Source organism: Panicum virgatum, chromosome 8N, assembly GCF_016808335.1.
Source record: "Panicum virgatum strain AP13 chromosome 8N, P.virgatum_v5, whole genome shotgun sequence".
NCBI classification, from domain to species: domain Eukaryota; kingdom Viridiplantae; phylum Streptophyta; class Magnoliopsida; order Poales; family Poaceae; genus Panicum; species Panicum virgatum.
The window spans coordinates 48,770,696-48,797,473 of record NC_053152.1 but is presented as its reverse complement, the minus strand read 5'-3'; the positions used below and the strand labels follow the sequence as shown (position 1 = coordinate 48,797,473).

Below are 26,778 nucleotides of genomic sequence, written 5' to 3'. Positions count from 1 at the left end.
CCGTCGTATCCCACACGTGCGGCCCGGATGTAGAAGAATCGCAATAATCGGACTTGGTTCCATTTTGGTTCTGGGGCCGGAGCCCGGAGGGTGGACGGTCCAGCTCATCGACGACGTACGGCGTCGCGGAGGTCGTCGTTGCCGGCGTGCCGATCGAGCGGGACAACGGCAGCGATGCTTCGCCAGAACGCAAGCCTGCGTTTGCACCGTGGCACGCGCCGGTGACGGCCGTGAGAGCTCAGCCGCGCGCCGGCCGCCGGGCGGCGGTGATGGCCGCTGCACCCGGCGCCAGGCATGCATGCCACGGTTGTCGCCTTGGTCCAATCCCCAGCCTGTTCTACAAAACTGTGCGCGGACTGATGACCAGCAGTGCTGATTGAGGTCTGTTCGTGCGAAACGATAAGACCGGGAATATGTGGAAGAATTAGAAGAGAACACGTCGCAGGCTCGCAGCTGTTTTATGCTTATTATGATACATGATACATGGTTTAATTTTATGCTTATTATGTTTCCATTGCAGTATTAATTCCAGCACACATTCTTTTAGATAATTCTGCAATATATGATGCAATCAATTTACAGAGATGTACCGGATTTTTTGTTCTCCTTGTAATTATGTTAGCATTTTCTGGTATAGGTCATATATAGGTGACACTGACATATCAAGCTGAAAACCGTACAGCAATATGGGGAGAGTCCCACTACTATTCCTGGTTCTGCTTCTGGTGGGAGCGGAGTTGTTCTTCGCATCAACCTTGCCATGGTCATCCAGAAGAACTCCACAAGACAACAGCAGCAGAATTCTGCACGAGGACTATCCAACATTGCAACTAACCAATCAGCGCTGAAATCTGCTGAAAAATATTGTCTGAACTCCACTTGTGAACCCAGGATGTCGCAGATTTACTTGAACTTTACCTACAAAAAGTAAATGCTCTGGAAAACCAAATAGGGCATGCAAAAAGTGGGCAACACGCAGGACAGAGCACGAGAATAAATGAATGATCAATGGTAACGACTGAAGAATATCCGGTGCCAGCAAACCTGAGTTGGCTTCTTCAGTTTCTACAGCATAAACACTTGCATCAGCGCGTTGTAAGTTTCTTTGCAAGAACTCATGTAATACAGAGATTTACCAGATATCTATCAGTGCAAACCAGTTGCCAGAAAATCCTAGAAGGAATTGAAGTTCATGAACAAAATCAGGTTGCTCATAAATTGATACAGCAATAAGCCAATGAGGACATTCCAGCTAAATATAGATTGTTTAAGTTGCATCAAGCTCCATAAGTCAGCCATGATGAGCAATTGTGCATCTTATACCATGGTCTTGAATGACTATAGTAAGAAGCTCATCAGAAATTGAAATTATACCTCAGATAACCTCAGGAACTACACCATTGTATCATGAGTTTAGAGGGGCAGATGCTATTGAGTTTATTGGTGACAATGCTACACGTACAACCATTTGAATACAGCTTGGGTACAGCTCAGGTTCCAACTGTTGATGAAACGCTCACAAATGCACTGGTTCAGATTCATGGTTGTACTCAAAAGCATTTGCCATTTTCTCTCAATTGTCCTCAGCTTTCTCAGCAACATGTTCTTGTGCAAAATCATCCAGGTGAGATAATATTAACACCTGCAGAAACATGAAAAGTAATTAAATATTTCGTTAACTTGGATTCGAATCAAAGATACAACACGTAGGTAGCGTCAGCAAGCAGATCCCATTCCTCCACTTCCTGAACCCCAAAAGAATGGCTGAAACATGTATGCATTGCAAATCAGCAAGACGGCATTCTCCCAATCACATCAATTTTCCATTTCCAAATTTTATACACGACATCTCATTTCAAGTGATGTATGGCCGTATGCATGACTACACAAAATTGACAAACACCTCAAGCATTTAAGCCAAAGAAAGTAAGCTTCAGCAAAGACCTTTTGATTTTTTTGTTTGGGTAGCTGCTGAAGGATAGTGCTACTATACATGTAAACCTTCCTGACACAGGAGTATATACTTTTATGTGCAATGCAGTTCCGTTTGCATGTCTGGCACTTTCCTAGTGTTGTCAAGGTACTCTGTTTTGTGCACAAACTAGCCAAAGGGAAATTTGGCAACAAAAACTCTAAGGTTTCATTACACTATTCCGCACACATTAGCTAAGACTTCAATGAATTCCTCACTGTACGATTCCCTTTTTTCTGTTCCAACTTTCAGTACGCGTCTTACGGATGTTAGCTATCACCACCACAGTCATGAAATAGACGAAGGAGTTGCTGGATACCACTAAGGGTTAGCCCCATGCAGTCACTTGCCCATAGACATGATAAACCCCTAGTCCACAATTTCTCTAAATCTGCAAATAACCTCCCAGTCTTCATATAACCTTTAGAGCTCACTCATTTTCCTTTTTACTCTTTTCCTGAAATTGTACACCCTCTGTGAATTATCAATGACCATCGGATCTTGGTCGGAAATCATAACCCCACCCCCTGTTCAATTTTTCCTTTGTCTTGCTGAGCTTTGAAAGATGCTTCTGATATGACAGCTTGAGCTGTTTCATCAGCTTTTATAACAGATATTTACTCAACAGCACCTCCCTCTTGGGGGAGGTTCACATTATAAATGATGCATTATTTTCTAAACAACTACCACCAGCAGTTATAAACAGTGAAGGATTCACAGAAGCAAAACAGATTTTAAGTGGTACTTTAGGATTATGTTCAATATATGACTGCTTTTTGTCCAATACTTTAGGGTTCTGTTCAATATAATTTAGGATTCACAGAAGCCTTTGTTAGAGATGCATGAGTTAGACCTATCACCTATTTTTTTCTCGAATACAGTCTGACATGCATTGCTTATTCAACTTCTGTACCAGATTTTTTGTTGCATTTGGTGGACCATTCCCTATAAGCATCTGTAGAACTACTAGCCCATAAACAGAATTTCTTTTGTATTACTACTAACGTTTTGGGACAAAAGGGTACTTTTAGTTACAAAAGGACAACGCTACTATACATGTAATCCTTCCTTCCCAACACAGAAGTTCTTTACAATGCAGTTTCGCTTGCTTGTCTATCAGTTTCCAAGTGTTCTCAAAGGGCTTATTTGGTAATTCAGTCTGTGCCCAAACTAGGCTACTGTTATCGCCATAAATTAACAAGGGTTAATTTATGAGCCGAAAGCAAGATGGGCTTAAAGCAGAAGATTGAGGAAGGCTTGTAAATCGGCTCCTGCGTGAGCATATGGGCCACATTGGCCGTGTATCCTTAGATTTAGTTTAAGATTAGAGATAGAGTCCAATCGGGACAAGATTAGTTTAGATTGTTTCCCAAGTCTCCGGACTATAAATATGTATCCTTTGTTATTCGTAAGGAGAGCGTCATCACGACTCGCAAACAACAACTCTCGGCGCATCGCCACCCCTAATCCTAGGGTTTCAACCAAGTAAGTGCCATGCTGCCCTGATCGTTTCTTACGATCAGGGCAGTATTGTTCTTGCTTTTACCTTGGTATTACTCGTACTGAAGCGTTTTTTATGGCGAGTAGTACTAGTTATCATGATGTTCGTAGCATGGCTTTTAGTAGATCTTTTGTGCTTTGTTGCTTATCATGTGCGAATATCATGTTGTCTCTGTGCAGTCACGTTTCAATCTCTCGCTAGTTCTTATCGCATAGAACTAGTCGCACAGGGACAACACCCTGCTTCTTTCATGTTTAGTAGATCCGATCTGTTATGGTTTGCTCTTATCTTAAGAGTTGGCATAATATCTGCTGGGTTAGGCCTTGCAAACGGATTGGATGATCCGGTGGCGTAGTAGATGCTTTATCTTAGCCTTGATAGGGATTGTTCCGGGAATCGGCTCTTGCTAGTTCTTAGGCCTCTGTTTTAGGTTGTGGTTTAGTTGTCTGTTACGTTCGCTAGGCCTAGTCACGTGTAGGATGTTCCGATCCAGTAGTGAAGCTGTTACCATCGTGGATTAAGATTAATTAGACTTGATTGAAGCAGTTTTATAGTGATTTGCTCTATTTATTATATCCGGATACAATCAGATCCCGTCTGACACCGGGACTCGATCGGCTCTTCAAAGCCGATGCAAGAGTCGTCCCGGGGAGCCGACCACGGCTCGGACTTATGTTTACACGTGTCTTTGTATGCAGGAAACTGTTCGGAGCACGTCTACACCCTCCTGATCGGGTATAGGTCAGGTGGCACGCCCGGCTTTCACACATTCTCCGGGCGCGTGACGGAAATTGCGGGCCGTCGACGAGGGAGCAGTGCCTGTCAGCGCACCAGCAACCTCCCGGCTCTTCGTGTTGCCCGTCGTTGCTCGACGGTGGGTTTCGGTCGACAACAGCTAAATATAATGGAAGTATAGAGGCGGCCAGCCCATGCGGTTGGCCAAATAATTTTTCTTGTCATCTCCCTGTGTTTGCCGCTGATCTTGCAGACAATGAAGACTCGCCTGCGTTCGCAGCTGGTTTCTCAGATGACGGCAAACTAGGATACGGGTTCACGTCAGCTGACGATTTGGAAAAAGTTGACATCGGTTCTGGGGATAAGCCACGCCCGACATTTATCAGCAAAAAGTTGGATCCGGTTTTGCGTGAGGAGATGATTGCATTACTGAAAGAGTATCGGGACTGTTTTGCATGGGACTACACTGAAATGCCCGGTCTGGATAGAAGCATCGTCGAGCATCGGCTCCCGCTCAAGAAGGGGTTTCGGCCGTTTCAGCAACCAGCACGTCAGATGAAGGTCGAAGTCCTAGAAGAAGTTAAGAAAGAGGTGGAGAAGATGCTGGATGCTGGGTTCATCAGGCCGTGCCGGTATGCGGAATGGATCTCCAGTGTGGTGCCGGTACAAAAGAAAGATGGCCGATGGCGTGTCTGCGTCGATTTTAGAGATCTCAATAGAGCAACTCCGAAGGATGAATACCCAATGCCTGTTGCAGAGACGTTGATCAATGCCGCTGCTGGCCACAAAATGATGAGTTTTATGGATGGCAACGCCGGTTACAACCAGATCTTCATGGCCCCAGAGGACGTGAACAAGACTACGTTCAGAGTACCAGGTGCAGTTGGCTTGTTTGAGTACTTGGTTATGACCTTCGGACTGAAAAATGCCGGTGCAACGTACCAACGTGCTATGAATTACATTTTTCATGATCTCATCGGCAAGCTGGTGGAGATTTATATTGATGACGTTGTGGTCAAGTCCAAGTCAATTGCGGAGCATTTAGAGGATCTGCGTCAAGTTATGGAGCGGACTCGAAGGTTCGGGCTCAAAATGAACCCAAAGAAGTGTGTCTTCGGTGTATCGGCCGGTCAATTTCTGGGATTCCTGGTGCATGAACGGGGAATCGAGATCGGCCTAAAGAGTCAAGAAGCTGTGAAGACGATGAAGCCACCTACTACGAAGAAAGAATTGCAGAAGCTCATCGGTAAAATCAACTTTGTCAGACGGTTTATCTCTAATCTGTCTGGGCGCATTGAGCCGTTCATGGGTCTAGTGAAGATCAAATCTGATGATGAGTTTCGCTGGGGGTAGAACAACAGCAAGCTTTCGATGAAATCAAAGAATATTTGTCAAAGCCTCCAGTGTTGGTTCCTCCTCAGCATGATAGGCCGTTTTATGTGTACCTATCCATGGGTGACACTTCTATTGCTTCAGTGTTGGTTCAGAAGCATGATGGCCAGGAGAGGGTGGTTTTCTACCTCAGCAGACGCATGTTAGACGCCGAGACCAAGTACCCTGAAATCGAGAAGCTTTGCCTTTGCTTATACTTTACATGTACAAAGCTTCGTCATATTTTGCTCTCGGCGGAAACAATTGTTATATGCAAATCAGATATCATAAAGCACATGCTATCGGCTCCTGTCCTGAAATGCCGACTTGGAAAATGGATGTTTGCATTGTCAGAGTTTGATATCCGATACCAGCCTGCAAAAGCAGTCAGGGACAAGCACTGGCGGATCTTGTTGCGGACAGGATCAGCACTGATATTGCTGCAGTATTTATTCATGCTTGGGCTATGTTCTTTGATGGATCGGCTTGTGATGATGGGTGCGGTATGGGAATTCTGTTGGTCTCGCCTCGTGGGGCGACATATTCTTTTTCCATCAGAATGACTGCCTCATGCACCAATAATTTGGTGGAATATGAAGCCGTTCGCAAAGGGATGGAACTACTCCTTGAAGCTGGAGCAGAGGCGGTGGAAATTTTTGGGGACTCAAAATTGGTGATTTCTCAGCTCATGGAGGAATATAGATGTGAGAGCGAGGCTCTTTTCCCGATATGGATGCAATGCCGTGAGTTGATGTCACAATTTAGATACATCAATTTCCACTGGATACGCAGGACTCTGAACAATGAAGCCAATGATTTGGCACAGATGGCTTCCGGGTACAGGGAAGCAGCCGATGGAGTCGATGTGGAGGTTCAGTTTCTAGAACCCGGAGACTGGAGAGCCGATATCTTCAATTACCTGAAGGATTCGGCTCGGGGGGCACCCAGAAGGATAAGACTCAAGGCCATGAAGTATCTTCTGATAGGGGACGATATGTTCTACAGGACCTTGGAAGGACTATTACTTAAATGCCTGGGACCTTCAGAGTCAAATCGGCTCTTGCATGAGGTACATGAAGGAGCCTGCGGTACTCACCAATCGGCTCATAAGATGAAATGGCTGATTAGGCGATTGGGTTATTACTGGCCCACTATACTTGAAGATTGTTTTAAATATTACAAGGGATGTCAAGCATGTCAGAGGTTTGGCAAAATTCAGATAGTGCCAGCATCAGTGATGAATCCTATCATCAAACCCTGGCCATTCAGAGGATGGGGCATGGACATGATTGGACAGATCAACCCGTCGTCTAGCAAGGGTCACCAATGGGTCTTAGCTGCCACAGATTATTTCACAAAGTGGGTAGAGGCAGTGCCCATGAGGTCAGTAGCATCGAGAGATGTGATCAGCTTTGTCAAAGAACACATCATTCATAGGTTTGGGATCCCTCAGACCATTACGACTGATGGAGGATCGGTCTTTATATCAGAGGAGTTCAGAAAGTTTGCCGATGACATGGGGATTAAGCTGATCAGATCATCTCCGTATTATGCCCAAGCTAATGGACAAGCTGAAGCATCCAACCAGAGCCTTATCAAGCTTATAAAGAGAAAGATCGATGAATATCCTAGGCGCTGGCATGAGGTGTTATCAGAAGCTTTGTGGGCATATCGTATTTCATGTCATGGGTCCACCAAGACGTCGCCGTACCATCTAGTCTACGACCAGGATGCTGTGCTACCATGGGAAATCACGGCTGGATCAAGGCGTGTTGAGTTTCAGAATGATCTATCTGCTGAACAGTATGCAGCCTTGATGAACGATAATGTGGAGGACCTGATAGAGCTAAGGCTTTGGTCGCTGGAAAAAATCAAAGAGAACAAAGCTAAAGTTGCCCGTGCATACAACAAGAAGGTCAAGCCTAAGGATTTCCGAGTTGGAGATTTGGTTTGGGAGGCGGTATTGCCATTGGGAACTAAAGACAAAAAGTTTGGTAAATGGTCTCCAACTTGGCATGGGCCGTACAAGGTTGATCAGGTTTTGCCTGGGAACGCATACATGCTCGAGGAATTGGATGGTGTCAAGTTTCCTGTTGCTGTCAATGGTCAGCATCTCAAGAGGTATTTCCCGAGCATGTGGGAAGGCGAGTAATGAAAGCCGATGACGTCCATCTGGTTATATCACGACAGGCCAACACGTTGAGTTGGCCAGTAAAAAAAAGAAAAAGAAAGAAAAAGAAAAATCATGACAGGCCAACACTTTGAGTTGGATAGTGAAAAATATGAAAAGCGAACAGCCGATGTGTGACCATCGACTTAAGATGTTTTAAAAGAACAGTTACAAGTCTCAAATTAACAGGCGGTACTAATTCTCTCTTGAGCCTATCTACTGGTTCAGGAATTCCACTATGGCATGGATGGCTTCAGTACGGACGGCGTCTGCTCGTGCTACAATCGCTTCGTCATCCTTGTCATCGCCTGTGACTATCTGCCGACTCAAGGTGTTGATATCTGGAAACTCTGCTTGTATCTGCTTGGCTATTTCCTGGGTTTCTTGCTTGGAGTTTGCGATGGAGGTTTCTTCGGCCTGGATGAGTTCTTTGGTGGTGCGGACCTTTTCTTCGAGTTCCGCCAGTTCTTTCTTCAGGAGGTTGAGTCGGTTCACGTTGGCAGACACGTCAGCTTTGACATCTAGAGTTGCCTTCTTCTGGTTGAGGGCCTTGCACTTTTGGGTAATGTCAGCTTTCAGAAAAGTTTGAGAGCGACGTGCTTCCATCCTTTGTTGTGCTTTACTGACTTCTATCCGAAAGAATGGGAGGTTGCTGGCCGACCAGAGCTTGATTTGCAATGGCTCTGGAAGTTGGGATTCTATTTGCTCGAAGATGTTCTTTATTTTGCTGGAATCGTCAACCAGAGTGGTGATTGGAGCGGATAGAAGATCCTTGATGAGTTGAAGCTGATGTGTTAAGTTAGCCGATTGCTGCAGAGATAATGTTTCTGCTCCAGGGACAATCAGACCCATTGATGCCGGGTCGAAGGAAAGCAAATCTGAAATGTCAAAGCTCTATGGACATCTTTGGAGTTAGAACAAGGTGCATTTATGAAGTTATCGGCTGGTTCAGAATTGGTTTTGTAATGTCACCTGTTCTGGAGAAGAAGTGTTGGTCGGTTCAGGAGCAATCGTCCTATCAGAGCTGGTATTAGCGTCAAGAGCATCGACTGTATCAGCTTGTTCTTCGTTTATATCCATCAGTGCATCAGGAGTTGAAGCCGTCTCATGTTGATTCAGGCCTTCTGCATTGGAGGTTTCTTCAGCTGCATCCTGAAAATAGAATTACAGTCAACCAGAGTATATATGTCTGAAATAAAGAAAAAGTTCTTGAATGATGAGTTACCTGGTTGGTGTTGGACTCTGATGGGCTCGGAGAAGTTGGTACTGGTTTCTTGATCACTCGCCTGGTGATCATCTTCCTTTTCTTGGTCAAGACTCGAGGGGCAACTACTGCAGAAGTTTGTCTTCGTTTGAAAGCCGACTGAAGTAAGTCTGGCTGGACAGTCATTATCACTTTCTTCATTGGTGGTGATCCTTTGCAGAAAAGTACATCAGGAGCAGTTGGAAGAAAGTGAAATGGTTCCCCAGTACTGGTCATGGGTTCTGGGCCATCTTGTTGCTGCTAACAGGATGAGCAGGATTAGCCAAGAGAAAAGGATAGGGGACTTAGGAAGAATTAAATGCACAAATTCAGTACCTCTTCCTCGAGGATTACATATTCAGGATCGATTTGCTGCAGTCGAGGACCTAGAGCTTTTCTGAAGACATGAGTTCTCCACATGTTCCACCAAGTATCAAAGCCGATTGATGAAGAGATAAAGAACAGATCGGCTGGTATTGGGATGTGGAGGTCATCAAACATGCTGTAGCATCTTGAACTGGTGAGACCATCGGGCAGATCGGCTCTGCTCTCCACCAGGTGGTGAATATGGAAGTGGGGAGGGACCTGTCCTAGACCAAGTTGCCGAGCTGCTACGACTGGCTGGTAAGATTCATAGCCTGGCTTGATAATTCTATTAGAGGTGCTAATGCCAACAGGAAGGAAGCTAGGTTGAATCATCCTAGAATACAGATGCCGAGTGTTGTCGTCATCGGCAAAGTTATCTAATCTAAAGGCAGTTGGGTTTTCGAAGGATTCAGATTCAGTAAATGGAAAGTAGAGGGGATTATCTAGGCCCTTGTAGAAGACTCTGAACCAGTTTGCTGCATCTATTGAGTTCAGTTTACTGCCGGGGAGACTGAATAAAGCTTGGCCATAGCTTGTGCATCTAATTGGTTTGCCACTTTCATCAGGGAAAGAATTCTTGGTCAGGTCTTGGAAGTTGGGAATATGATGCTGGAAGTACAGCTGTGCCCATAACTGAATGAACCACCAAGGGCCTCCAGTTCTCAGTTTCTTGTGGTTGAGCAGATTGGATGTCATTAAGTGGAGATATCTATATGTTTCTCCAAGAAAAAGTTTGCCTAGGCCAGTGTGATTACCATGGGCCAGGTGATAGGCCAAGGGGAGATAGTTCTTAGTTGGAGCTAAAGAAGGGCCACAGAAGATGAAGTGCTCTAGCCAAAGATTTAAGAAGGCTGTGTGTTCCTTCTCAGTCACTGGACCTTTTGTTTTCATGTGCTGACTCATGTAAGTACCCCAGTTTGTGCAGTTGACTTTGGAAGAAAGTTTAAAGGGGACTTCTGCCATTTTGTGAGCAGCAGGATTAGGAGAGCTAATGTCTAGTCCGGTGATCATGACAACATCTAGCAGAGTAGGGGTCATGGGTCCGTGACCAAAAAGGAAACAATTCAGAGCATCAGACCAGAACTAGCCGATGGTTTTCAGAAGATTTTCATCTTTGTCAAGGGGTGACAGTGATAGGCTAAGTGCATCGGCTATGCTCAAATCTTGCCACAAGGGCATGTGGGTTTTTGCTACTCTGTTATACCATGTTATCCAGCTTTCAGGTGGATTAGGCCAGGCTCTTAAGCAGTCGGCCCAGAGGTTCAAATCGATGTTTTGGCTCACAAAAGGAATCCTATTTGCTTCACAAGAGATCAAATCTGTGGGGGTTTCATGGGTTTGTGGGCCAAGACAGAAAGATTTTGGATTGGAGGGATGCGACAGAAGGATGTCTGACACCTGAAGTTCAAAAGTTCAGAAATATGCGTTTGGTGTCATGTTTCAGAGTTTCAGTTTCAGAAGCTTAGTGAGCTGAAGAAAACTAAAAGATTAGGCCGAATATTACCTTCAGGCCATGGATTGCCGCATCGTTAGAGCTTGTTGTCTGAACTGCAGAATCCGCCATGGTCACAGATCTGTGGACTTAGGGTTTGGTTGTTGGAGATTCTGGTTCGAATTCCGACTGCCTGGAGGGTTCTTGCTCGGATTTGTAGAGTTTGTTTTTCGAATTGCACTCGAATTTGAGGGTTCGTCGAGTTTGGTTCAGACTGGAAGTATTATTCTTGTGCGGGTTACTTCTAGTTTGAATTTCGTCGGCTCTTGGATATTTATGGAAGCCTGATGCGTTGCCATCGGCTTTTTGGGAAAGTAAATGAAGACACACAAGATTGACGGAACTCGATTTCATTAAAGGAAAGTTTATTACAGGGAAAGCCGATTTTACAAAGGAATCAATCCTTCGGCTTTGTGATTCTACCCTTATGGTATTACTACTGTTCGTAGGTACCTAGTACCTACGACGCTTGGGGCTTCGGGCTGGCACATCCCCGCTGCCGTTGTCGTCGCTGCCGTTGTCGTCGTCGTCGTCGCTGCTGAAGGCGCTGCTGCCACCTTCAGACCCGGAGTCGCTCCAGCCGCCGTCGTCGCCGCTGACCTCCTCTTCGCTGTCCTCCTCGGAGGACCCGAGGAACTGGAAGGGCTTTCCGCCCATCGGCTCGTCGTCATCGGAGGGGGAGTCGATCTCCTTTTCCGAGGAAGAGTCGACTCCGTCCGATGAGGGGTCTTCTTCCTCGTCCTTCTCCGACTCTTCTTGGAACAGGAGTCGGAGGTCTTCTCCTTCGGTCATGGGTTCGTCCTCCTCGGAGGCGACCCCAAAGTCGAACTCCTCTGCGTCCCAGTGCAGAGGAGCCAGCACCTCGTAGGCCGCTGTTGGGTCCCACTCAGGGGTCGGCTCTCGGCTCTCTGGGATAGAGTCGATGGACGAGGCCGAGAGGGAGGAAGAAGAAGAAGGGGAAGAGGAAGAAGAAGAAGAGTCTCCGAACGAGTTGGAGCCGAAGGAGGAAGAGATGGCCATGGCTGTTGGAGGATTGGGGTGGTTTCTGTGCTACTGGCTTTGGGAAGAAGATGGAGTTTTGCTGTGAAGAAGAGCCGATGCATAGGGAGATTAAATAGTAAGAAGATAGAAGATGGATCGGCAGTTTCACATTCTACGAGCAGCTAGTTGCAGAGATGTTGCGTCTTCCTTGGTGGCTGCAGTATGATTAATGAGCATTAACGGGAAGATGAAGCGACGGATTGGTTTTGGAACTATCATTGCCAAAACCAGGGGGCATGTGTTGTTAATTTATGGGCTGAAAGCAAGATGGGCTTAAAGAAGAAGATTGAGGAAGGCTTGTAAATCGGCTCCTGCGTGAGCATATGGGCCACATTGGCCGTGTATCCTTAGATTTAGTTTAAGATTAGAGATAGAGTCCAATCGGGACAAGATTAGTTTAGATTGTTTCCCAAGTCTCCGGACTATAAATATGTATCCTTTGTTATTCGTAAGGAGAGCGTCATCACGACTCGCAAACAACAACTCTCGGCGCATCGCCACCCCTAATCCTAGGGTTTCAACCAAGTAAGTGCCATGCTGCCCTGATCGCTTCTTGCGATCAGGGCAGTATTGTTCTTGCTTTTACCTTGGTATTACTCGTACTGAAGCGTTTTTTATGGCGAGTAGTACTAGTTATCATGATGTTCGTAGCATGACTTTTAGTAGATCTTTTGTGCTTTGTTGCTTATCATCTGCGAATATCATGTTGTCTCTGTGCAGTCACGTTTCAATCTCTCGCTAGTTCTTATCGCATAGAACTAGTCGCACAGGGACAACACCTGCTTCTTTCATGTTTAGTAGATCCGATCTGTTATGGTTTGCTCTTATCTTAAGAGTTGGCATAATATCTGCTGGGTTAGGCCTTGCAAACGGATTGGATGATCCGGTGGCGTAGTAGATGCTTTATCTTAGCCTTGATAGGGATTGTTCCGGGAATCGGCTCTTGCTAGTTCTTAGGCCTCTGTTTTAGGTTGTGGTTTAGTTGTTTGTTACGTTCGCTAGGCCTAGTCACGTGTAGGATGTTCCGATCCAGTAGTGAAGCTGTTACCATCGTGGATTAAGATTAATTAGACTTGATTGAAGCAGTTTTATAGTGATTTGCTCTATTTATCATATCCGGATACAATCAGATCCCATCTGACACCGGGACTCGATCGGCTCTTCAAAGCCGATGCAAGAGTCGTCCCGGGGAGCCGACCACGGCTCGGACTTATGTTTACACGTGTCTTTGTATGCAGGAAACTGTTCGGAGCACGTCTACACCCTCCTGATCGGGTATAGGTCAGGTGGCACGCCCGGCTTTCACACATTCTCCGGGCGCGTGACGGAAATTGCGGGCCGTCGACGAGGGAGCAGTGCCTGCCAGCGCACCAGCAACCTCCCGGCTCTTCGTGTTGCCCGTCGTTGCTCGCCGGTGGGTTTCGGTCGACAACAGCTACCCAACTTGCCAGCAAAAATATCATTAAGGTTTCATTACAACATTTCATACACATTTATTAGGGCAGCAGATCAGTAATGGTGGTGGTGGTGTATTGGTGGAACATAATGTTGCCAATCACCTTCATCAACAGGGCTTGTGACTACACCAGGAGGCTCTGACCATGCTTGTCCTTCAGAGAACTTTGATCGAAACTTGCTTCATCCCCTGAGAAAGACTAGGCTACCTTTATCTAAGAGGTGTCATCTAGCTAAATTAAGAAACTAGGAAATAGACAACCAACTAGGATTATACAAACTGACTAGATAACTTGCTAAACTAACTTATCACTTTGCATAACACAATAGCTAAGAATTCAAGGAATTCCTAACCATACCATCCCTGCTACCTCGTTCGTGCTTTTTAGACACTTAGTTTAACACAGAATTTATTCACGGCTTTACTTCAAAGTTCAAACAGTTATATATCCCTTATAATATGCCTAGTTTATTAAACTAGTAATTCCACTTGGAACTAAGCTTCAAACCACTGGGTCCAAATAGGGCTATCAAAACATGATCAGTTCACCTATATCAACATGAAGCCAACACATGATGAAATTTGAAGCATTCGAGAACTTCCAGATGGGAGAAAGACGCCTAAACCGTATTTTTGTATGTACATGAATAAAATTGACTCTGGTTGCATGCTCAACATACAAGCACTGTTCACAATAATTTGAAAATTATATTGCTCGCTTTTAAGATCATTTATGGGGCAGAAACAAAATATATTCTAACTACTTAATGTAGTAAACTATTGGTGTCAGCCATAAGCACATTATATCTCAGGGAAAGAGCAGATTTACCTGAAAGGATATATCTTTATTGCCTTGCTTATAGGCACTTTGCGCACAACAATCCGCTTGTGCCTTCTTCTGAAACAAATCCGTTCTATGCTAACATTTGATGTGGCCCCTCCATTTTCCCCTTTGTCGAGATAATGGCTATTGGAAACTGGCCACTTGACATCTTCTTTCATGGATTCAACACAGTGTGGGTCATCTGTTCTTTTGCAGCTGCTTTCACCACCACATCCAGCTATCCGTGGTTCTTTGTCACCTCTCTTTGTCTTCACTTCTCTGTCTGAAGACTTTCCTCTTTCCATGGACTCAACCCCAGGTGGGATATCTGATTCATTGTTGCCGCTTTCAACATTATGTGCACCACCACATCCAGCTATCCGTGGTTCTTTGTCACCTCTCTTTGTCTTCACTTCTCTGTCCGAAGACTTTCCTCTTTCCATGGACTCAACCCCAGGTGGGATATCTGATTCATTGTTGCTGCTTTCAACATTATGTGCACCAGATGCCAAGGTCTCCTTCTGGCCACCAGAGGGATTTTTCCCCAAACCATGTGAATGGTCTTCCAAATCATATGGCAAGGGGACACTGTTCAATTTTGCTTGCTCAGCCACACAACTCTTCTTCTCAGATGATTCAGCATTACAAGTGGAGCTAGCAAGAGAGGACAGATCGTCACCACATTTTACAACGATGCTTTCGTTGGTTTTATCTTCCTCCCTATAACGTTTCTTCCCTCTTCGTTCTGTGATGATGTCCTTTTGTTGACCCCCAACAGGACCATTCCCTCTGCCTGCTGCTGCATCAAGGTCTGAACTTTCTTGATGCATGGTAGGCTTATCTTCGCTCTGAACAGAGGCATGGTCAACAGCATCATGAGATTTGTCCTGCTGGTTCATTGGTGGGGCGTCACTGTAGCCTGCTACTAAGTCAAAATCTGAACTTTTTTGAGGCATGCTGATTCCATCTTCGAGCTGACCGGAGGCATGCTCAACACATTCCTGAGGTTTGTCCTCTTGGTTTGCCAGTGGGGTGCCACTGTCGCCTGTGGTTAAATCAATATCTGAACTTTCTTGAGGCATGGTAATTCCATCTTCGAGCTGACCGGAGTCATGCTCAACACACTCCTGAGGTTTGTCCTCCTGGTTTGCCAGTGAGGTGCCACTGTCACCTGTGGCTGAATCAATATCTGAACTTTCTTGAGGCATGGCAATTCCATCCTCGATCTGACCAGAAGCATGCTCAACACATTCCTGAGGTTTGTCCTCCTGGTTGGGCAGTAGGGTGTCTCTGTCGCCTGCGGCTAAATCAAGATCGGAACTTTTCTGTGGCATGGTAGTTTCATCTTTGCCCTGACCCGAGGCATGCTCATCACCTTCCTGAGGGTTATCCTGCTGATTTATCTGTGGGGTGTCACTGACGCCATCACCAGAGGCAAGACTGCCACCTCCCTGAGACCCTGCAGGAGGCATCAAGTACTGCATCTGTGTGGAGTTATCGGAGATGACAGGCCGGCCGGCACTTGGTTCAGCATCACTAGTTTCACACTTTGCATCCTTGCGAGCAAGCGGATGAGAGCGAAGCTCATGAGCCTCAGCCAGGAGGCGCCAGGGCCCCTTAACCCACTCGAAAGCATCTCTCACAGCCATGGAATCGGTGAGCTGAAACCAGGAGCCATCTAGCTTAACCTGCAAAACGAAGCAGTGGCCAATGGATGAAAACCAAAGGAAACGAAATTCCCCGCAACGGGAATCACCCGAATTTCCTGAACAAGGCAGCCGGAACGAAATTGGCTGCCAAAGATTGAGCCTTTGCGCATCCGCATTGTCACTGCGGCACCATACCTGCAAGGATGTGACGGCGATTGGCCCGGTGCGGGGGAAACAGGTGGCGTGCTCCGCGCTCACTCGGCCTGCAAGTACAATTTGGGGGTATGGGGTTTTCAGCTCGTGGGTTTTCCAACCACGCCGCACAAAATTTGAAGATCGCTTACAAATTCGTGGGGGGAAGGAGATCGATTTGCATAGAATCGCAACAAGCAAGAAGAAAAGAAAGAAAAATGCGGATTTTTTTTTCTAGCTGGGAGAGCGAGGAGAATGGGGAGGAGATGGAGAGGCCCGCACCCTTGAGGTCGGCGACGGTGGTGGCGCCGGCGGGGAAGGAAACGACGAGGCGGGTGCCGAGGGTCGTCTCCAGGAAGACCGTTGCGGTGTCGCCGGCGGCCATCGCCGACCGGAGGCGGGGGCCGGGGGTTGATTTCTCCTCTGCGCGGCTTCGATCGGCCCTGCCCCTTCCGGCGGAGAAAACCCCACCCAGCTGAGCCGCCGCCGCGGGCGTAGTCTCCGTTTGACGTCTGTCGCTCGCTATTACATCTGAGATTTTTTTTTCTTTTGAAAAAAGTACAGTAAGTAGTTGGTGGTACTCATTTTTCATTTTCGTCTGATGAGTATTTTTTACCAAAAAAATGGTATGCTTATTTTGGTAAAACATGATATCATTATTATCAATAGCATCTATTGTTCATAAAAAGTACCCCTCTGTCTCAAAATAAATACAATTCTAGCTATGTATCTGGACAAAAACTAGTCCATATCAGCCAGAATTGCATTCTTTTCGGGACGGAGGAAGTAAGTCATAATTATTGCTATGTGTCTATATTCTTTTCACTGGATGCGGAATTCTCGTTTTGTAAAGATCTCCTTGGCTTATTATTTCTCATGTCTATATATAGGTATTCTTGTGTCTCTGCTCTGTTGAGCCTTGTTGCCATTTATTATTGCTATGTGCTCACCCGCTCCTATTGACCAGTGCTGTCTGACCTTCGAAAGGGAAAGATAATAAGATTGGGGAGAATACCTTGTTATGGCCTTTTCCTTGGATACGAGCAGCTACTCAATGGATTTACCACTGGCATTTTATTGACCAGCTTTCCAATCAATTAAAGAAGAGGCAGGTTATTATGTAAGATAAGAATAGTGGAGTGGAGACAGAAAGAAAAGTGAAAAAAGTATGATCACCATATGGCAAAAGTAAGAAATCTCTTTTGTGATAGAACGAGCACAAGCAAGATGGATGGAATATTAAGATAAGCCCTCCTCCCCCTTAGTACGAATAAGAGAAAGGGCGATTTCGGCACTGGAACCACTCCCACTCCAGTGCGTGCTACTTCTCTCCTCTTTTCATTCTAGATAGAGAGAGCAGCCTCCTCGGCCAGCCGACTACCTACCAATAGAAGCGCTCTTCCATCCATACCGCCCCTTAATCCAAATATAGATCTACAAGCCCCTTCCTTAGGTAGAAGTGAGCTCTCGATGCAAGAGGGGGACTATTTAAAGAAATTCCCTGCGCGAAAGTCCCATCATCGTTGGGTGGCATCTGGGATCTGATATGTGGGGGTCAGAGTGAGAAGATGGTTTTGGCCACGGAGTTGAGTTCGGAAGAATCCTTGTTTCTTTTTTTTTCATTTTATGGAACACCCGCTTGCTAACTTACTTTTGTCAAGCCCCTCTCCATGAGATCGATTTTCATCCGAGGGGCAACGTCCCAAAGCTGGACTTCCCGCTGGAAGCTCCCTATTCTGAGTGGTTGATAAGCCTGCTCATACGAGAAGAGCCCTAGTTTTTTCGGAACCAAACAATTGAGAGTAGCCCGATGCACCGGAGCCGTGTGACCAGCCCAAGCATACCACGAACAATTGATGCGTCTAGGGATTTTGGAGACGAAGCATAATCTAGAGACGAAGCAGACACCACAAAGCCATCTTCAGGTTCGAACCCAACTACGGAAAGCAGAAATCAACAGCTTGAGTCTTCTTGGCAGGTGCCTCTTGGCAGCCAAACTAGCTCTATTTAAATTGTAGGTCGCATGAGCCACCATAATGAGCATTTAGACTTGACCAAACTGCGACAGCATACGGACATTAGAAGCTCAGAAATAAAGCAGACTCAACTGGACAGTACCTGCACATGACATACGGCTTAGAGCAGTGCAGTTGCCTTCTTTCTTTGTTCACCTACGTTTTCTTGTTCTTTATTGAATTGGATTTGATTGAGGACAAGACGCGCAGCTAGTGCTAGTTTCAGTAAGCCTGTCTCTTCTAGAGGAAAGGAAAGCAGGTAAGAAGAGCTCCTATTTTCATACTCTAAGCTTGGATAATCCGCATCAAGAAGATTCGAACCCCTGCTAGCACTGCGTAAGACAACCAGTCAATCCGGAGTTTAGTAGAACGCGCTTTTAGTCTTTCTTTCTTGCACAGAAATCGAAGTTTCTAGGTGAAAGCTCAGTTTATCCAATTACATATTAATACCGGAAGATTCTGATGGCATCACTTTCTCTCGCATAAGGTCCAGTTGATATCAAACAAAGGTGGATCCAGCAGATTTTCTCACCCTGTGGCGAAATGCAAGTCTTTACAGTGCCCGGGATTTGGTCCATAAGGGGTAAAGATCCGCATTACTAACCTACAATCCGCGGGTGGATAAGCAGATACACGGTCTTGCGCTTCGCAAACATTTTAAGAACTATCTTCTCGCGCCACCGACAACTATCTTCTCAGCATGGTGTTTCCAGCCGGAGCGGTTGCCACCATCTCGCGACCTGGTGGTTGCTGAGCCGCTGGTGACAGTCATTGAATCTCCTCCGGTTAAACGGGCGCTGGTGTATCCCGTCCGGTTCTCTGTCACGGAGTCACGACAGCTGGGGGCGCCAGGAGGGCCGCCTTCCCCTCCCAACTCGGAAGACAATGGAAGTGAAGATGACTCTCAGTGTCACCAACGACGTCGGGTTGCATCACCGGTGCCTTTGCCGGCGGCGACAGCCGGTGTGGCCCCGATGACTCAAGCTCAACTTCCAAGCGGCAATGCGGCAACGCCATCGAACTCCGGGAAGTGCCATGAAGCACAACTCGTAGAGGACGGTAGCCCACCTTCTGCTCCAGGTTCCAAAGAGCCAGCCAAAGCTACAGAGGCTGATCTTTCAAAACGCTTAATGCGTGTGTCCCTCACGGAGAATACACCCTCAGTTATTTCGCCGACTTTCGCAAGATTCAAGGTGCTGTCCTGCCCGTTGCTCTCACCTCTAGTTGAAGCTGATGGGCCCATTGCTGAGGACCCACACGGAAGTCCGAATGCTGATATCGATGTGGTTGGGTCGGTCAACGTGACGCTCGGGTTGGTCGAGGCACCTGGAGGCTCCCCATCTCCAGACGTTATGTCTCCTGGCCCGGAAGTGACGCCACACGACTCCACCAGCCCAGCCGCAGAAGATCCTCTGCCTCCGCCATGCAGCCCGGACATTCCTCTCTCAACAGGACCAAATGACTCGATATCGTCACCCCAGGGTCGCCTGTGTTGTGGCTCCCTGCTGAAGATGTTCTCCCAAGTGAGCCGCTACAAGAACCAGCGGATGCTGTCGCGCGACGCGGCCGATATGATGGGGCGGGTTATTCTCGACGACCTGCAGCTTCGGTGGCCTTGGCTGCCTCCCCCTCGGCTGCTGCTACTTCACCTGTAGTGGCCCCGCCATCCCCGCCGCCACCAACAGAGGATTTCATCAATCAGATATCAAGGCCACTGACGCAAGTTCTCCCCACACCGCCCCCCCCCCCCCCCCCCCCCCCCGCCCCCCCCCCCCCCCCCCCCCCCCCCAGCGCCGGCGCCGGCGGCAAGCGGTCTCTACCCTACCACCGCGGAGGAGTCGGCGTATTGCACGGCTGCCACCAGAGATTGATCATCAAGCTGCTGCCACAATCTGCCGTCGATTGGGATTTACTGAAGGTCAAGGACAGATAACAGAGGAAGTGAAGGATAAATATGCTCGATTTTTTGAGAACCCGCTCAGCCGAGATCATATGGAAGCTCTTGCAACTCTGTTAGGCAAACAATTGCCGATGGAGCTGTTAGTCGAGCAAGAGGAGTTAGTGGTTTAGCCGCTGGTGCCCGTGGTCGTGTTCTTTTTTGTTTCCCCATGGATTCTTCTAATTTTTTGATTTGGAATGCACTGGGTCTCAATGACCGTGCTAGGAGAGACTCGGTCCGGAAACTGGTTGATGCTTGTCGTCCGATTCTCGTCTGTATCCAGGAAACGAAATTAGCGTATATCTCTGAGTATGACGTATCTTCCTTTCTTGGTCGTGAATTCAGCAAGTTTGTGTATTTGACCGCGAGTGGAACCCGTGGAGGGATCTTGGTGGCCTGGCGAGAAGACGCGCTCATGGCGGATTCGTGGAGAGTGCATAGGCATTCCGTCTCCGTCAATTTCAGCTCAAATTCAGAACCGTCGTGGTGGTTTACTGGGGTTTACGGCCCGACTCAAGATGCAGAAAAGATTGGCTTTCTGGAGGAATTAAGGGAGGTACGGAGTCACTATGTAGGTGAAGTGCATCTAGGCCGATAGATGCTTATGGTAAGTTTCGGTAATTAATGACAACTGTATGCGACTAACGTGTGTTTTGAAGGAAAAATTAATGATTAGATTAGTCTCATATGAAATGTGAAAGGAGACCCCTCAATTCGGAACAACCATGCGTGTCAAGGACTCAATTTTAAAGATTAAGGACCTTTCTAGTCTCAAGTGTCACAAGGAGATGAATGACACTTGATTTAGCTAGGGTTTATAATTTTTAGTTCTTGACCGTACTATTAAGAGAGGTTCATGAGTTAGTAGCTTGACTAAAATTGAGTTGGCCTTAGAAATCTTGCATACTCGCTCAAAAACAGCCCAAGATGGTCAATAGAAGTTAACACAATGCTTGGAAGAAGAAACAATCGAAGTTACGTTCAAATCCAAGTCAATTCAGTTGAAAACAAAGAAAAACAGCAGCACCGGTTTAACCGATGCCCTAGCATCGGAGCATCCGATGCTTGGCGGAAGTTTCGACGCCCTGTCGGTCTATCTCTCTGGATGCAAGCAGAAATCAAATCAACAATCTCTATAGCACCGGTTGAACCGATGGTCAAAAAGATAAGCACCGGTGCATTAGATGTACTATGTTCCAGAGAGCATGTTTTGGTGGACCTCAACTCGCCTTCAGCACCGGTTGAACCGACGTTTCAGAATCAAGCACCGGTGCATTGGATATACTATGTTCCAGAGAGCTTGATTGAGTTGATCAGTGAACCTCTTCAGCACCGGTTGAACCGATGGCCCTACGGAGCATGCACCGGTGCAATGACGCAAGCCTGGATACTGTGTCAGAACCCCAACAGCTACTAATTGGACACAGAGAGACCGGTTGAACCGATGCTTTCACTTTCTATCCCGTCGGTTCTTCCGGTGGTCTCAATTTTTCTGCAGTGGACTTCCAACGGCTATGTAACTCTTTCCACTCTATATAAGGGCACCCCCTGGCTCATTTGAAGTGACTTTTGACACCCTGAATACCTGAGGCCACCCTTGAGAAGAAGAGAAAGTGATTTGAGCAAAAGAGAGAAGATCTAGTACATTGTTTGTGCTTCAACCTTGAAGAATTCATCCTTTGCAAGTGTAGCAAGTGTGCTTGAGTTAGGGCCAACTGAGTGTAGGTCAAGTGAAGGCTTAGGAGCTTGTTACTCTTGGTGTTTGACGGCACCTAGCCGGTCTTGGTGATTGGGAGGTTCTTGGTGAGCTCTTGGAGTTTGTGGGAGCCCCAAGACAAGAAGATTGTACACTGTGTGAAGCTCGCCGTTCCGGAGATGGAGAAGGGGCATTTTTAGTGATCACTTGCTCCTTGGTTAAGCAAGGGAGCTATACCCTTGTGTGGGTGCTCCAACGTGGATTAGGGGGGAGCATCAACTCCTCGATACCACGGGAAAAAATCCGGTTGTCTCGTGTCGCTTACTTTTATTTCAAGCAATTAAATCCATTTGTTGTTATTCTTGCTTTTGATTGCTTGTAGATTGACTAAGACAACTAGCATGGTAGTGTGATCTCTTGCTTAGGTTTTTGATCTTGTTAGTGTGCAATCATCTAGACAAAATGATCATGATAGTGTGTTTACCTACCTAAGGACCTTTTGCAAGCATGCTCTAGTGACTAGGTTTCAAATTTGTAGATTGGTCAATACTAGTCTAGGTTAAGGATTAAGTAGAAATTTGAAAAAGTCCCAATTCAACCCCCCCTTATTGGGCCACGATCCTTTCAATTGGTATCAGAGCAAGGGCTCTCTTGTTAGGCTTCAAATCCTAGAGAATGGCCGGGGGAAGTGGTGGTCCGCCCAATCTCGATGGGAGAAACTATACTTATTGGAAAGCTCGCATGGCGGGTTACCTTGAGGCTATTAATCCCATCGCTTGGGCGGTCACGGAAAAACTTATTGTCGGTTATTAGAATGAGGATCAAGTCAAATATGGTGCTAGAGCGAAGAATGCTTTGTTTGATGCTCTTATTGAGGAGATTTTTGCTCGTGTTCACAGCAAAAAGACCTCTCATGAAATTTGGGAAGCACTTGAAGCTATCTATGTTGGTTCTAAAAAGCTTCGTGAAGAAAAATATCAAGTGCTTAAGGAAAAACTTAATGAATTCAAAATGCTTCCAAATGAGTTGGTTGAACAAATGTATGCTCGATTGAATGTGCTTATTGAGGACATTAACGCTCTTGAAATTTCTCCTTTGTCTACTAGTGACATCATCCGGAAGATCCTTCATTGTCTACACAAGCCCAAGTACAACATCGCCACCTCATTGACCTATGAGAAGGATCTTGAAACACTTGAAGTGGGTGATGTTGTTGGGAAGATTCGGTCTCATGATATGTTCCTCTTGGGAGAAGTTGATCCACCGCAAGACAAGAGAGATCTTGCACTCAAAGCTAAGAGTGATCATAAGTCCAAGAAAAAGAACAAGTGCAAAGTTCCATCACCAAGCTCAAGCGAAGATGAAGCTAATGAAGATTCAAGTGATGAAGATGGTGATGTTGAGCTAGCACTTCTCATGAGGAAGACCTCCAAGATGATGTCAAGGTTGAACAAGAGAGGGTACAACTATGACCCCAAGAAAAACAAGTTTCGTACCCGCAAAAGTAAGGAAAATGTTAAGAAAATTTGTTACAATTGCGGCAAATATGGCCACCTCTCATATGATTGTCCAGAGCCTTCAAAGCTCAACAAGAAACAAGAAGATGATAACAATCAACACAAGACATCAAATAAAAGTCATGAGAAGAAGGACCACAAGAAGAAAGGGTCTTTCACAAGAAAAGAGAAGGTCAAGGCTTTCCTTGGAGAATGGATCACGGATGGAGAATCCTCAAATGATGACTCAAGTGATGAAGAATCCAAGAAAAAGATTGTGGGGATTGCCATGCATGATGATGAAAATGATGATGATGAGGCACCTCTACCTCCACCACCCATGTGCTTCATGGCAAGAGGTAACTCCAAGGTGAGTGATAATGACGACTCCTCTAGTGATGAAAGTAAACATTGTTTATCTCCTAATGAAGTGCAAAACATCCTAGATGAGTACCAACAAGTAATCAAGAAGTACAAATCAAAATGTAAAGTTCTTGAAATTGAATATGCCAAGCTTAATGCCACAAATGATGAGTTGATTGTTAGGCACAATGAGGTAGTAGAAACTCATGATACAAGCATTGTTTCTAGCAAGCAACTTAGAGAGGAGCATGACAAGCTACTTGTTAAGCATGATGAATTGAATATTAAATATGAGGAAGTTGTTGTGCTTAACAAGTCACTTACTTCAAGCAACAAAAAGCTTAATCTTGATTATGCCAACTTAAGTATGATGTATCAAGAACTTGACCTTGTCTTTGATGCTTTGGATGAAGAACTAAAAGAAACTCAAAAGAAAGTCATCAAAGTCAATATGGCTACTTCTTGTGATGATCTTGTGGAGTTGCCTCACCTTACTACTTGTCATCGTACTTCTCCTTCTTGTTCAAAGACTAACCATGATAGGGAGAAACAACTTGTGGAGGAACTTGAAAGCATGACCAAATGCATGTTCAATGTGACAAGGGGAGAATAATTGCATAAGGAGATTCTCTTCCACAATGCAAGGCACTTTGGGACAAATGGACTTGGATCATTTCCTAAGCCTCCAGAAAATTGTCCCAAGTCGCCGGAGCTCAAGGCATGCTTCAACAAGGAAGTTGGCTCATATTGTCAACATTGTCAAATCACCGGGCATCACACAAGGGAGTGTCCAATTCCTACTCGTCCACCTCCTACCTTGCCTCTTAATTACAAGTCTCAATTCAATGAACATCATTTCTTGTTAAGCAAGTTTAAAAGCGGCAAGGTTAAGTCAAAGTTTATTGGCACTCACATGAAGGGAAATCTACCACGCCAACTATGGGTTCCTAAAGCTTTAGTAACTCATGTCAAAGGACCCAAACTTGCTTGGGTTCCCAAACCTCAAAAGTGATTCATTTGTGTGTAGGTGAACTACAAAGCCGGTGGCAAGCATTGGGTGCTTGATAGCGGATGTACACAACACATGACCGGCTATGTAAAGATGTTCACCTCACTAGATGAAGATGTGGGCGATTATGAACATGTCACCTTTGGTGATAACTCAAAAGGAAAAGTGGTAGGTTTGGGTAAGGTAGCCATTATCAAGTATCTTTCTATCTCTAATGTGTTGCTTGTTGAGTCAGTTAGTTTTAATTTGTTATCTATTGCTCAACTTTGTGATTTAGGACTAATATGCACCTTTAGTGATAGTGAGGTTGTAGTGACAAGCAAGGAGGACAAGAGCTTAATATTCAAAGGATTTCGACATGGTAACATTTACCTTGTTGATTTCTCATCTAATGATGCAAGCTTGGCGACATGTCTCTTCTCCAAGAACTCCATGGGTTGGCTTTGGCATCGCCGCATTGCTCATATTGGCATGAGCCAACTCAAGAAGGCCTTCAAACGAGGTATGGTGGTTGATGTCAAAAATGTTACTTTTGACAAAAACAAATTGTGTAGTGCTTGTCAAGCCGGGAAGCAATTTGCATCATCACATCCCATGAAGGCTTATTTGTCAATATCAAGAATCTTGGAGCTACTACACATGGATCTCTTTTGGCCAACCACCTACAAAAGTCTTGGCGGTAATCTCTATTGTCTTGTAATTATTGATGATTACTCTAGATATATTTGGACTTTCTTTTTAGAGGACAAGAGCAAGACTATGGGAATCTTCAAGATTTTTGTCAAGCAAGCTCAAAATGAATTTGAGTCAAGTGTTGTGAAGGTCCGGAGTGACAATGGCATGGAGTTTAGGAACACTCAAGTAGAAGAGCTTTGCAACGACATGGGAATCAAGCATGAGTTTTCATCAACATACACACCCCAACAAAATGGAGTGGTGGAAAGGAAGAACAAGACATTAATCACTCTTGCAAGAGCAATGTTGGATGACTATGGCATCTCACAAAGATTTTGGGCGGAAGCCATCAACACTGCATGCCATGCATCCAACCGAGTTTATCTCCACCGCTTCTTGGGAAAGACACCCTATGAGCTTCTCGTTGGGAGGAAGCCCAACATCTCCTACTTCCGGGTGTTTGGTTGTAAATGCTACATATTCAAGAAAAGGAAGCACCTAGGCAAGTTTGAAAGTAGATGTGATGTTGGTTTTCTTATTGGTTATTCATCAAACTCCAAAGCATATCGAGTATTCAATAGTGCTAGTAGCAAGATTGAAGAAACTTGTGATGTGGAGTTTGATGAGACTAATGGCTCTCAAGGGGAAGTTTTCTCTTGTGATGATGTAGGTGATGAACCACTTCGAGAAGTCATGAAGAACATCACTATTGGGCAAGTCAAGCCAAAGGAGGAGGTAGAAGAGCTACAAGCCTCATCCACTCAAGTTGAAGTCACTTCCAAGGATGACTCAAAGGATGAAGACAAGTCTACACCATCACATCACCATGATGAGTCATCCGATGAAGAAGATGATGCCTCACCCCCTTTCCATGATGCCCAAAATGAACAAGTGATTGAAGAACAACTTCCATTTGATGACACGCACATCACAAGTGAACAAGCCCAAACTCAAGATCAAGATGGCGAACCACTAGAAGAATCAACGTCTCAAGCACAAGAGAGGCTTACAAGAACTTCAAGAAATCATCCCATTGACTTGGTCATGGGTAACCCCTCCGGTGGAGTAAGAACTCGTAGACGTCAATATGCCTCTTTTTGTGAACATTACTCGTTTGTTTCTTGCTTGGAACTCACAAATATAGATGAAGCTCTTGAGGACCCGGATTGGGTGATGGCCATGCAAGAAGAGCTCAACAACTTCACTCATAATGAAGTTTGGGTTCTTGAAGAACGTCCTCAAGACAAGAATATCATTGGTACTAAGTGGGTCTTCCGCAACAAACAAGATGAGCATGGTATAGTGATTCGCAACAAGGCAAGACTTGTGGCAAAGGGCTTTGCACAAGTTGAAGGGTTGAATTTTGGTGAAACATTTGCTCCCGTTGCAAGACTTGAAGCCATCCGTATCCTTTTAGCGTACGCTTCACATCATAACATGAAACTCTTTCAAATGGATGTGAAGAGTGCGTTCTTAAATGGCCTTATTAATGAGTTGGTGTTTGTTGAACAACCTCCCGGGTTTGAGGATCCTAGATATCCTAATCATGTTTATAGGTTGCACAAGGCGCTCTA

The 26,778-nt window shown here is 45.7% G+C and overlaps 1 protein-coding gene across 4 annotated transcripts; it reads right to left on the bottom strand.

Annotated features, from left to right (window-relative positions):
* Nucleotides 1–522: 522 nt before the first annotated feature.
* On the bottom strand, nucleotides 523–16,504 carry LOC120686392. Of its 4 annotated transcripts, none has more exons than XR_005680158.1 (5): nucleotides 16,294–16,503; nucleotides 16,015–16,082; nucleotides 14,177–15,858; nucleotides 1,375–1,642; nucleotides 523–1,065 (listed from the first exon to the last, which is right to left on the bottom strand). XR_005680158.1 is itself a non-coding variant. In XM_039968592.1 (5 exons), exons 1-5 carry the CDS (start codon nucleotides 16,394–16,396, stop codon nucleotides 1,636–1,638), a joined length of 1,722 nt encoding a protein of 573 aa, XP_039824526.1. In that variant the 5' UTR covers nucleotides 16,397–16,504; the 3' UTR covers nucleotides 1,161–1,635. The 4 variants fall into 4 exon arrangements, 3 of the variants coding, with proteins under 3 accessions (XP_039824526.1, XP_039824524.1, XP_039824525.1); XM_039968592.1 differs by lacking the exon at nucleotides 523–1,065 and having other exon boundaries at nucleotides 1,161–1,642; nucleotides 14,177–14,534; nucleotides 14,673–15,858; nucleotides 16,294–16,504; XM_039968590.1 differs by lacking the exon at nucleotides 523–1,065 and having other exon boundaries at nucleotides 1,161–1,642.
* Nucleotides 16,505–26,778: the final 10,274 nt, after the last annotated feature.